This window comes from Pseudorasbora parva, chromosome 18, assembly GCF_024679245.1.
Source record: "Pseudorasbora parva isolate DD20220531a chromosome 18, ASM2467924v1, whole genome shotgun sequence".
Classification (NCBI taxonomy): Eukaryota; Metazoa; Chordata; class Actinopteri; order Cypriniformes; family Gobionidae; genus Pseudorasbora; species Pseudorasbora parva.
Genome location: NC_090189.1, coordinates 15,497,546 through 15,509,974, shown reverse-complemented (window position 1 = coordinate 15,509,974; position 12,429 = coordinate 15,497,546). Strand labels below are relative to the sequence as shown.

The 12,429-nt window shown below is 37.8% G+C and overlaps 1 protein-coding gene across 1 annotated transcript in view; it reads left to right on the top strand.

Moving 5' to 3' along the window:
• Nucleotides 1–12,429, top strand: part of mmp11b (matrix metallopeptidase 11b) — a 29,783-nt gene that overhangs the window by 11,565 nt on the left and 5,789 nt on the right. The window contains exon 3 of the mRNA XM_067423229.1: nt 6,537–6,680. Within this exon, the coding sequence (XP_067279330.1) occupies nt 6,537–6,680 (144 nt within the window). The remainder of the gene's footprint in view (nt 1–6,536; nt 6,681–12,429) is intronic.

The following is a 12,429-nucleotide window of genomic DNA, read 5'->3' as shown; positions in this document are numbered from 1 at the left end:
CTTTTTTCACGTTAATTAGTTGAATAAACGATAAAAGCGGAACTTTTCATACAAAACATTTTAAAACATAAGGATTTTTTTACAGTGTATTGCCAATGTCATTCTAAAACCTTTCTTCTGTGGAAAATAAGATATTTTGAAAATGTCTCTAACATTTTTACATACAATGCAAATCATTGCTGTATGAAAGCTCGTTTGCGCCACAGAATAAAAAACTAAAAGGTCACTGAAACTTTTCTCACACAATTCTGGCTTTTTTCTCTCAATTGCGAGTTTACATGTCACAATTATTTTCAGAATGTGCAATATAAAGTCACAATTGCTAGTTATATATGGAATTCCATGATATAAAGTCACAATTGTGAGTTATAAGTCAGAATTGCGTGATATAAACTCGCACTTTTGTCTTTTTTTTCCAGAATTATTCAGTTCTTCATAACAAGTAATTATGAGATATGAAGTCAGCAAATCTGACTTCATAACTCGCAATTGCGAGTTTATATCTAGCACTTTTGAGAAAAAAGTCAGCATTGCAACATGAAAACGCAATTGTGAGATAAAAAGTCACTATCATCTTGTAAAAATGTTTTCTGTGGCAGAAACAGGCTTCCATAGTTTTGGACTTAACTGGGTTTCTAAAAAATATCCCATTTTGTGTTGAACAGAAGAAATAAAGAGAAACAGATTTGGAATAACTTGAGGGAAACAGAAAAATATTTTTTTTTGTGAACAATCCGTTTATGCACAATCCGTTTTGATTGACATGATGGCCTTTCTATTTTAGTCGTCTGGTCACCACTTCATGTTTTAAATGATTTGCCTCATACATCTTTGACATAGATGGTTCCTGTAGTGTTCAAACCAGTATGTCTTCGGATGTAGTACTCTGTAATCTGAAGTCAGTGAGGTCATGACCCGATCAGGAGAAGATGTTACATTTCAGAGCACTCATGTGTGTTAGGGCAGCGGAGCCCAAATGTTTCTAGTTTTCTCTTTAGTGCTCAACGGGGGGCGAGATGAGAGCCCAGACAAAGAAAACCAGCCGTACAACCCCTGATTAAAACTGCCCCTTGATTTATGGCCCTTCCCATAAAATATCACAGCCCATAAATCTCCTGTGGATCTCCATCCAAATCAGCCAACTTTGCTGTAGGGCAAACTAGTCTTTTCGTCTGCATACTGTAAAAACAGAAGTCTGAACAGAAAAAGAAAGTATTTTAGGTAGTAGGGACATATATTTTCTCTAGTTTTGTGACGCTGAAACAGATTATCGAAAAATAAACAAAAATGGGGTCTTGGTTTTACCCATTGTTTGTTTGTTAGGATTGAGGCAGATATGAATAAGAGCTTTCAGTTTATTGTAAGAAAGGAGTGGGATTTAAAGGGATAGTTAACCCATTTTTTTTTTAATTTACTCACCCTCAGGTAAGGTTGTTCCAAACTTGTGCATTTAACATTTCTTTGTTCTGTTAAACACAAAAGAGGATGTTTTGAAGAATCCGGGAAACTGAACAGTTTTGGGGCACCAGTGACTTCCATAGTATTTTGTTTCCTACTGTGGAAGTCAATAGTGCCTCAAAGTGGCCTGGTTAGAAACTTTCTTCAAAATATCTTCCTTTGTGTTCAGCAGAACAAAGAAATGTATACAGGTTTGGCACAACTTGAGGGTGATTAAATAATGACTTTTTCTATGAAACCCATCCCTCCGAAAAATGCAATGGTCTTAGATTGGTTGGATGGCCAAATGTAGTTTCATGTATTTTTATTGGCTGAAGTGCCAAGCACAGGTTGTCCGGAAACGCCACAGCCTTTACCATTACGGGCAGATCTCACATCTGCGGTGACTAGCAAGGGTTTATGATGTGACCAACCCAGGAAGAAGCTTGTTGTAGTCCAAACCGGCCGTTTTTGTAGGCAATAAACTACCATAACTTCAAAAGACAATATTTCCGTTTGCATTGAACTTTCACACTGTAAACCCTAATGTTGTCTTTACTTAAAGCTGCTGTCTAACTTTTTTGTGTTCAAGATTTATAAAAATTATATAATGAAAAATGTACAACATGAATCCATTTTCCAAACCGTGTTTTTGTCTTACCCTGAATCATTATGGTACACTTGTAATAAGTATTTATATTGGGACTATTTCAGGCGAGACTGGTAGGTACGGCTGCAGAGGAGCACAGTCCCTGTGTGATCTGCCATTGACATAAACAGAGAGAAGTAGCTCCGGCTGCAATGTTCTTCTACAAGATGCATGCAGTTCTGTTTATTAACCACTACAGTGCAAAAAGTTACGGACTGCAGCTTTAAACAAATCAAGTAATCCTGACTAAACATTATTAGTTTAGTCCAAAAATTCAAAAATATAAGTTAGTATAACTTATTAACCTACAAAATGCATAAACTTAAGATTTTAAGTTCTATGAACTCAAAATCATAATTAATCATAAAAAAGCTCACTCTGGCCTTGCTTTGATGTGATTGGCCATGCAAGGAGTTCTGTCTGGCAACGAGCATTAATTTACTGATTGGAGGACATTTATAAAAGGCGGTCCTTTTCGCCTCGTCTGTTGCTGATTCAAAATAAGATGGAGACTTTTTCTTTGTGATGCAATCTTAAATTCCATAAGTAAAAATTTGTAAGTTACTAAACCTAACAATAATATGTGAACTAACTTATAACGAACCAGATTGACTTTATTTCTGTTTTAATAAAAATAATAGTTTCGTTTAAAGTCACCATGATGGAGATAAGTGATTGCTTTAGTTGGGTTCTTGACCCTTGACTGTGTAATATTAATGTTTCTCTGGCTGCTTTGTGTTTGTTAGACACATTTGTTAAGGAACAAAGAGTCAAGAGAAAATATCATCCAAGTTATGTTGTTAATACATTGATGATGAAAACATTATCACGTATTAACAAAATCATTATCTGCAGAGTCTAATGCTCTAATTGTCAAAGTGGTTTTAAAATAGTATTATTAATGGCCATGAGATCCTTCACTGTTGTGGTAATTGAACAATGAATATAATTAATTATTATTTGCACTAAAAGTTTAATTCTACGGCATTAGTTAGACCCACACACACATCAAGAATCGGCGTATGAATCTCTACAATGGTGACAATCAAAAAAAAAAAAAAAAGATAAACAGAACAACTCTAAACATAAAACAAGCTACAACAACATCAGAACAAAACAGCAAAAGTAAAAGCAAACAGTAAGAATCAAAGAAAATTATTCATGCCGCAATGCATGTTGGGACCCATGGGGAAGTTTTGATTGGTTGTACCCAGCATGGTGTACTGAATTGGTGTACCAAGTTTGGTGAACTGAACAATTTAAGTACAGTGAACGTGTGCACCAAGTTAAGTGAACTTAAATATACAAGTTTTGGGAGACTTCATTACTCAATTGAATTGAGGGAACGAGTTTACTCAAATGAATTGAGTTAAATCAACTTATTAGACTGTTTATGCTCAAGAAGCAACATTACACACTAACTAAAGTTAGTTTAAAAGGTGAAATCACATGCAACCACCCCTTTAAAGTAAAAAAAGAACAAAAAAGATACATAAATTTAGCAAAGAGGATATTTAATATTGACCCATACATTACTAAATATTAATCGCTTATAATATAAAAATAAAATATAGAGCAATTTTTTTTTTTTTGTCTCAGTTGACATTTGGACTGAGCGAGACAAACCTAACCAGGTTGCACCCTGAAAATGAACATTAGGTTCCTTTTAAACCCCCTAAAAAAATCATTGTGTAATTTAGGTGCTGCCTCATCCAAATCTGATGTCAAGACAGCAACACACGCACATACTTTATCCCCAGCAAACCCCAGTCAGCACCATTCTAATGCTGTGTCACTATGAGCTGTCGTGACTCATGTCTCTGAAGGTTGTTTATGGGCTATAGCACCTCACTGTCCTCTGTAATTTGTCCCCTCACTTAATGACGGACCGTACATGTGCACAGTGAGCTAAAAAACTCCAAACCCGTCCTACCCCCACTCCCACGCTTTCAATTGAGTTTCTTTACTTTAACAAGTGTTTTAATGAGTATGTGTTTCTCATGTCACATGTGTGCAGTTTTTTGGGGTCTGGAGTAATTTGCATCTTAGTTGCAGCTAGTTCGGTGCTCTTAAAAAAAGATATTTTGCAACGGAACTTAACAAACATTCAAAATATTGCGGTGTTCTGGGCTTAATGTGCTGTATGCTTACTCCTAGTATTAGGATGCGTTTTGGTCGATTGGATGATGATGGAGTTTACCCGTTTTTTAAATCCGCCTCTTTTGTCCACTTTCAACCACTTCTGTCCTGATTTCTTTGAGAGGAAGATCTAATGGAAAAAATAAGCACACATAATTTACCAATAAATGCACACACAGACGACGGAAGAACATACGGAATGGTGTAAGAACATGTTTTTCGTCTTTTCCGTCTCACGTCTGGCTATTTCCATAATGTTTATGCAATAATCATAGGAGGAGAGTAGGTGGAGAGTAGAATGTCTTTTGTGGCTGTTTCAACACATTCGACCACATGAGCGTTTACACTTTGAAATCAAACTACGAAATCAACGGTAGTTTTTGACTACCTCTGGAAGTGGTCGAAAGTGGACAAGCGCAAAGAGTTTTAGACCTCCGCATACAGCTTTATTTAACACTGTCCACTTGTAATACGGTCGACCAAAACACATCTTAGTGATGTTTTATTAACACATTTCGGGAGGAGCACATTCAGATAATTAAACCTAATTAAACACGAATGGAGCACATTAAGCTAAGCAATATAATCGAAAAGAGGTGCATATATACAAGATTTTCTGTCTTTCGTTGACCATTTTTATTTTAGCATCTCTCCACCACCCCATCACCTCACTTTGATTTAATAAACTCTCATTAGATGTCAACACAATCCATAATACATTACAGTCTAGTTCTAGAGTATCTCTATCACGCACGGGGTGGATAGCCCAGAGCCCTCCCCTGGACAGAATGTCAAATACGCACAATCTTTAGTATAGTTAATTTGATGTAAGTGTTAACTCATGAAATACCATGTGTGAACAGGGCCAAAAAATGGTATTTTGACCAGCTGAGAACTTGTGAAATGCTTATAAAATGTATAAAGCAGTCAAAACAGACAAACCTCCATCACGCACACAAACAAAGATCTGCTACAAGGCAACGGCGGTTCAAATTCAGGTACCTAGCTCCTTTCACCAGAAAAACAAACAAACAGGTATGCTTGAGCATTCAATCCTTTTTTAGGGTCTCATCTTCCTGTTTTGGTTTGTTTACATGTCATTGGTCTGTGTTGCATTCATATATCATTCGAACCGCACCAGACCCATCTTTTCAGTGTTCTCGGACCACTTGTTTGGTGCGAACCAGGGTTCGGATGGCAGCGTTAACTTATTCGAATGAACCGCACTAACAGAGCAATCGCACCAGAGTTCGTTTTAATCAAACCAAACCTGCAAAGTGTGAACACACCCTTTATTCTTTTGTGTTGTAGCCAGAGTCAAGAGTTAAGAACTTGATCCTCTATCTAATTGGAACGGCGAATATGGCAGAACAATGTTTAAAGCCACAGACTACCACACTGGGCTCTCTCACGCTGTCATAGCTCCTGTCTGGGCTTGCAGACGGCAGAGGCCCCACGATCTGAGACGGTCTGTGGCTCCAACATGCAGCCCAAAGTGATCCCCCGTCCCGCAAAGCTAATAATGACCAAAGCATAAAGGTGCCCAAGCATGAAAACAACACAGATGTACCAGTCACTATAGCTGCAGGTCAGGAGCTAAACAATACTTCAGATGTGCTGCTTTAAAACATTTCACTATTATTATTTTTTATGAAATGCACCAGAGGGAAGCTTTGTGGAACATGATACAGGCTTGTGGTCCACCCGTTTAAATGCACTCTGTGGGGATTCTGCTTGTGAAAATAAGCATGCATATCACTCAGCAAGCTTTATAATGCAGCTCGTCTTTCATGAGAGAAGTTAAATCCTCCGGGCTTATACCCCATGAGGGATAAAGGTAGCATTTTCATTTTTAAAAGGAATTCGGACGTCTAAACTGTTTATCGAGAATGGAAACAGCAATTGTGTGTCTAATCTAGTCTATTGTGAATTGTTTTGAATTAAGATCTTGTTAAATGACAAGTGAAATGTGATGCTATGTATTTCTACAAGGCTTATGCACTTAAATGAACACGGATAGGGGTGCCATCACTGTCACACACTGATCAAGTATCACATTTTTTTTGTGATTTTGGTCAGAGAGTGTAGTTGTAGTGGGTATCACACCTATTCCATAACTAGGCAAACATTCAGACTGTTCTTGTCTTTTCAAAACAGACAGATTCATATACAATCCCCATGTTCACCACCAAGAAGTGTAGCAAACATGTTTAAATAAAGGGGATTATTGAGGTCATGCACTTTCATCCAAATGAAAGTCGCATGGGTGGTCTGTAATGAGCGTTTATGAATGTTTGCACTCGTGTTACAGGATCATGCGGGCCCCTTGGCAGATGAGTTTAGAGAAAGTCAGACAAGTGATGCGGGAGGCACTGCAGGCCTGGAGTGACGTCACCCCTCTCACCTTTACTGAGGTCATCAGCGGCCAGGCAGATATCACGATGGACTTTAACAGGTGCTAAAATTATGTTTTCACTGTCCACTGTGTGCTTTGCATGTGTCAGAATCTACATTCAAAGAATTTTTACTGTAGCTTTAGGGCTATGTTAATGTATTCTGTTGTGTTTGGCTAACGTTGTTTGAATATGAGCTTGTTTATGGGTAGAAAAATCTATTTGCAGCTTAATTGCAGCTTAATTTCAATAATATTCTTATATGCAACCCTAGACCATAAAACCAGTCATAAGTCGCACGGGTATATTTGTGGCGATAAGCAACAATACATTGTATGGGTCAAAATGTTTTCTTTTATGCCAAAAATCATTAGGATATTAAGTAAAGATCATGTTCCATGAAGATATTTAGTAAATTTCCTACCGTAAATATAAAAAAATATATATTAGTAATTATTTTGGTCAGATCGTGTAGTAGTAGTGGATGTCACATCTATTCCATAACTAGGCAAACATTAATGTGTCTTGCATCAGAAAGTCATAATTTACGTATGACCATTTTCCACCCTGTTTGATGTTTTTTTTTTTTACTGTACCTTTAGGCCGATGTTAATGTACTCTGTTGTGATTGGCTAACATTGTTTGACTATATAATGAGCTTGTTTATGGGTAGAAAAATGTATTTGCAGCTTAATTTCAATAATATTCTCATATGCGACCCTAGACCACAAAACCATAAGCCACACGGCTATATTTGTGGCAATAGCCAACAATACATTGTATGGGTCAAATTGTTTTCTTTTATTCCAAATATCATTAGGATATTAAGTAAAGATCATGGTCTATGAAGATATTTTGCACATTTCTTACCGTATATATTTTCGATAAAAAAAAAAAAAAAGGATCCTTATGACTGGTTTTGTGGTCCAGGGACTTTTTGGATTTAGAAGAAAAAGCTCTGAAAATTTGCCTACAGTACATTCATGTTATGAGTTTGCAAGTTACATCTCAAGATTCATCAAAAGACAACGTTGGACTGAAAAATGTACACATTTAGCTACTGCTTTCAGTTTATATTCTATAAATCTATATTCTATCTATGAAAACTGATCTGGCCTCTCATTTCTGAGCTTGTAACACCACATTGTCATTTGAAAGAAGTGTGTTCATTGACACACAAAAGAAAAGTTTCCACTTCACTAGTCGAACACAGACGCTTTTCATCTCCCCTAGAAGTGGGAGATTAGAGAGGGTGTCGGTTTAGGATTATAGGTAGAAAATTTACCCTGCACGTCCATTCATGCACGTGTGTTAGGCTACTTCTTAAATTCCCATAGTAAGAAAAGTCATAACTTGGAACACCTGTGGGATTTAGTTTTGCATATGGACATGCGACACAGCGGCTCAAAATGTCTTTCTTTTTTGAAAAACTATCCTGAATGTTAAAAAGCATGTCTTTAATTGATAGCAGATTATTACTACAAAGCACAGTTTGATTCCATTTCCCCTGTACACATGACTTGCTCTATCATTGTGCAATGGGTTGTTTGTGGAGAAAGGCGACTATAAGAAAACGCGGGTCTACTTTGCGTGTTTCATGTTTTTTTTTTTTGAGAAAATAGTTTCAGTTGCATTTCGAAATTCAAACGATAAATGTTTTTTTTTTTTGGCACTGTTTAATGTGGCGTGACAGATTTCCATTTCCACTTCAGTTCAGTTCGAGTGCACCCAAATGGATCATATCTTCCACTTTAATAGTTTTACAGCACTAAAAACACCAATTATCATCAGCACGTATGTTGAAATATAGCCTACCGTACAACTTACCGAGATGTAGGCCTATCTCTTATCTCGTGTAATCGCCCAGCAACCGGGGAAAGACGTTGATACAACTGCTCGGGAACAACATGGCACCTGACGTTACCTCAAGAAAGTCGGTCCGTGTAGTTCCCTATAAGAAAAATAATAATAAAACCTTTAGTGAAGTAAAGTTTTAAATATAAGGATTTATTTTACTTAACTATTACTTGTGTCTTAATTGTTTAATATAATCTCCAAATTCTCACTGCCAAGTCGTCAAAATCTGAGGCATGGTCAAGTGCCTTCCACGTCACAATGAAGAAGAGGCTAAAGGTAGCCTACCCCTAAGCATCACTATATTGATGTGCAGGGTATTTACTCCATTCATTTCTGTTGTTTACCCAATGCGTCAGATCAAGAGACATTTCATTCTTTGTATTTGTAAAAGCAGACATGATTTTATTAATATTTAAAGGCTGCTTTTATATTTTGGAGCAACTACGGTAACCCAACTCCTAACCTAAACCTACCCACATCTAAACAATGTAAAACACATAACAGGCAAATAAAAGTACAGTCACAGGTATGCAGGGTTGCCAACTTTTAAGTTCAGGTTGGAGTGAGATTTTTTGGGGGCCGGGGGGGGGGGGGGGGGGGGGGGTAATGCTTTTGATCTTGATTCAGTATCAGTTTATATCTAGTATATATACTGTACATAATAATATGTTTGTTTTGGCACTAGTTTAAAGATTTCTTGGGTCAAATTATATGTGCCATTCCTTAATATTCACTTGTGAGTGCCTATATAAGTATCATTATTCATTAAAAAGATTAGGATGCAAGTTATTTAAGTTTTGAAAATTCACATTTAAAGAAATCTAGTGTATGATCATCATATCTAAATATTTATTAGAATGCAAAGACTGCAATATATTTTTGAGCAACTAGATTAGATACATGTATATTTATTAAAGAGCCATAAGGCACCTAATGGCATTACAAATAAACATTAATATTTTTTTAGCCACAAAATGACTCTAATTTGCCTCTTTGAATTGGAATTCTCTATTTTAATATTAATTACTACACTAATTGTAATATACATTTTAGAAGAAATACAAATATTAGAAGAAAAATATTTTAAGTGGTCATTTATTGAAAATAATTGTTGCACAAATAGTATTTAGTACCAAAAGATCTCCTCAAAATATTCAATAAATATAATTTAATGAGTATAAGTGTGACCTATTAGTAAGGAATACCTGAGGGCTAAATACAAGAATAACATTAATGTTAACAATGTTGAATCTCTATCACTCTCCATAATAAAACGATCCTGTAAATATGGCTGACTTAATAATCAATAAACACTAACACTATGCTGTACTGTTTACCAAAACTTGCAGCAAACATCTATATGGTGAAACTGTTGTGTATCCGCTTAAGCCATTTAAATTCATTGGCACGGCGCTAGAAGTATTGAGCGCTCATGGGCCACGTGACCAGCGCGCACCGCAGGGAGAGGAGAGCCTGCAACTCCGCTTTTCAACGCCTCTGGCTTTAACATTATGCCACATAAGCGCCAAAACGCTATTTATTGTTTGAATTTCATTAAAACACATTTAAAAAAAATAAAGCTTATAGCTTTGTTTAATATCAAAAGCAGGTTTGGCAATTTGGCGTGAGATTGAGTTGGGCGGAGTGAGAGCGTGAGACAGAAGGCTTGTTTGAGATGAGCAAAATCTGCGCAGAATCGATCACCGGTGATCAGCGCGAGATGCATGCCGGTTAGAAATGTGTCCGAGGGCGGTCCGCCTTGCTCTGATGTCATGCCGACGTATGTCAAAAATCTCTCGCGATGGCGAGGCGGATGTGTCGGATTCTGCAGTCGAGCGCAGTTGCTCTCCACCGACTGCGCGGAGCAAAAGCATGATGGGAAACGACTTGCTGACGACACAGCTTAATGCTCATTGGTTTAAATAACCGTGATGCAAGGTTGTTTTTTAATATATTTGAATTTAAAACTCTGGTATCATGTTTTTATGTGTATAAATTATGTGTGCATATTCTCAAACTCTCGGTCTTTCTGTGGGTTATGTGATTGTTGTCATATTAATAAAAATATATAAAAACATGTGTGTAATTAAAGTAAAAATGCTTGATAAGCAGGCCTTTCGAAAGGAAATAAATAACAAAAACTTTGGGTGCCTTGTTCATAATATTTATTTTCATATAAAAGCAACAGAACTTAAATTACATCCAGTTTATCAGCAACAGAGCGCACAAGTGTGAATCCCGCGATATCTGCAACTGATCTCGCAGGTGTCTGATCCTCTACGAGAAGAGAGAACTCTAATCTCACACACACACACCTGCTCTCGCTGGTGTCTGATCCACTACGAGAAGAGAGAATTGTCCGGCTTGCCTGCACTTTTTTCACTCCTCCCCTCACTGCAGCCGCCTAGTCTCGCCTTTATTTCAGGCGAGGCAAGGCGCATCTCAAACAAGCCTAGAGCCTTAAAGCGTGAGAATCACGCCAGATGCGTGAGAGTTGGCAACCCTGGGTATGTATTGCAAAAACTGACCAACAACAGTATAAAACTATTAACTCATCATGTTGCATTCCAAGTCTTCTGAAGTCATACGATGTCTTCATGTAAAGAGTTGATCTTAATGTTTTAATCGCTGAAATGATGAGCCTGCCGCTCTGTGAATGAACTCATTCATATCTCATTCAATGATACACACGACTCTTTAGCATGACGCAATTGGTCACAAGACACACGAGAGCCAATGACATTTCACAATCAATGCTGACGCAATTGGTCACGAGACATACGAGAACCAATGGAATTTCACTATGAAATCTGACTTAAAAGGTGTGTTCGACACAAGCGGCAACCTCCCGCGATCTCTCTTGAAGCCAATACGGAAGTAATGTAAACTGCAATTCCTCCACTGGCCACTAGGGACAGGCTCCAGAAGGGAGCAGAATCTCATTGAGCCCCATGTTAAAATTCTCAACTTTAAAGCAGAAAAAAACATGTTTACAGCCTGGTACAAATTGTGGTTTTGGCTTATAAGGCTAATTTTGATCTTCATGACAACTCTGAGGGGGGTGAATTTTTTTATAACTCATTCGTTTCCGTTATATAAAGCCTTAAGGTTCTGCATAATTAAGGGCGTGGTTACAAGTGGATAGCCATTTATCCGCCGTCTATAGTTATTGCGTCACCTCAGCTCCGCGCACATCCCGCCTTTTTGCCCATTTTCTGTTATCCGGGAGTGACACGCGTTGACTCGCTCACAAGATGGCAACGCCCAGCTCGCCCATACTTTAAGCTTCAGAACGGCTTATCAGAATCCTATGGGTGACGTCACGGACGCTACGTCCATATTTTTTTACAGTCTATGGTTCGACATCGGCTGCGGCTGGATGCATGCGATCGGCGAGAGTAGCCGAGTGCAGGCGGGGAGGAGCTGCAAACGGAGACGTGAAGTCGGACACTTTCAGCTTCTCGTGGTGACGCTTGCACTGCGTTTGCAAACTTTATCACAGCTGAAGTTAAATAAATGCAGTATTTCTCAAATACACAGATGTTTCAAATGATATTTTTATCCAATACTTTATGTACTGTTTAATAAAGCGTCTATTTGGACAAGATTAAAGTTCAACATATAAGTGTTGTCAACGGTTTTTATCAGTTTTAGTTTGATAAACATGACAATATAACGTCGCGACTACATGAAAAGAGGTTTCACTGTTATAAATAAATGATTTGTGAGCATTAGTGTAACATAAGGTTTTAGAATAAACATGAAACACACGTGGTCGCTGTCATGCGGTGAATCCGGCCAATCGTGGATCAGCTGTGTCGTCATCAGAGCTCGAGCAGCCTCCTGCAGCCACCCTTGAGAATCTGCACCGGCTGCATCAGCCGGCTGCTCTCGATTCGCTCTCGCGGTACTTTGTTGACATACGTCACAGTCACGTGCTGTCGGCGCTGTCTC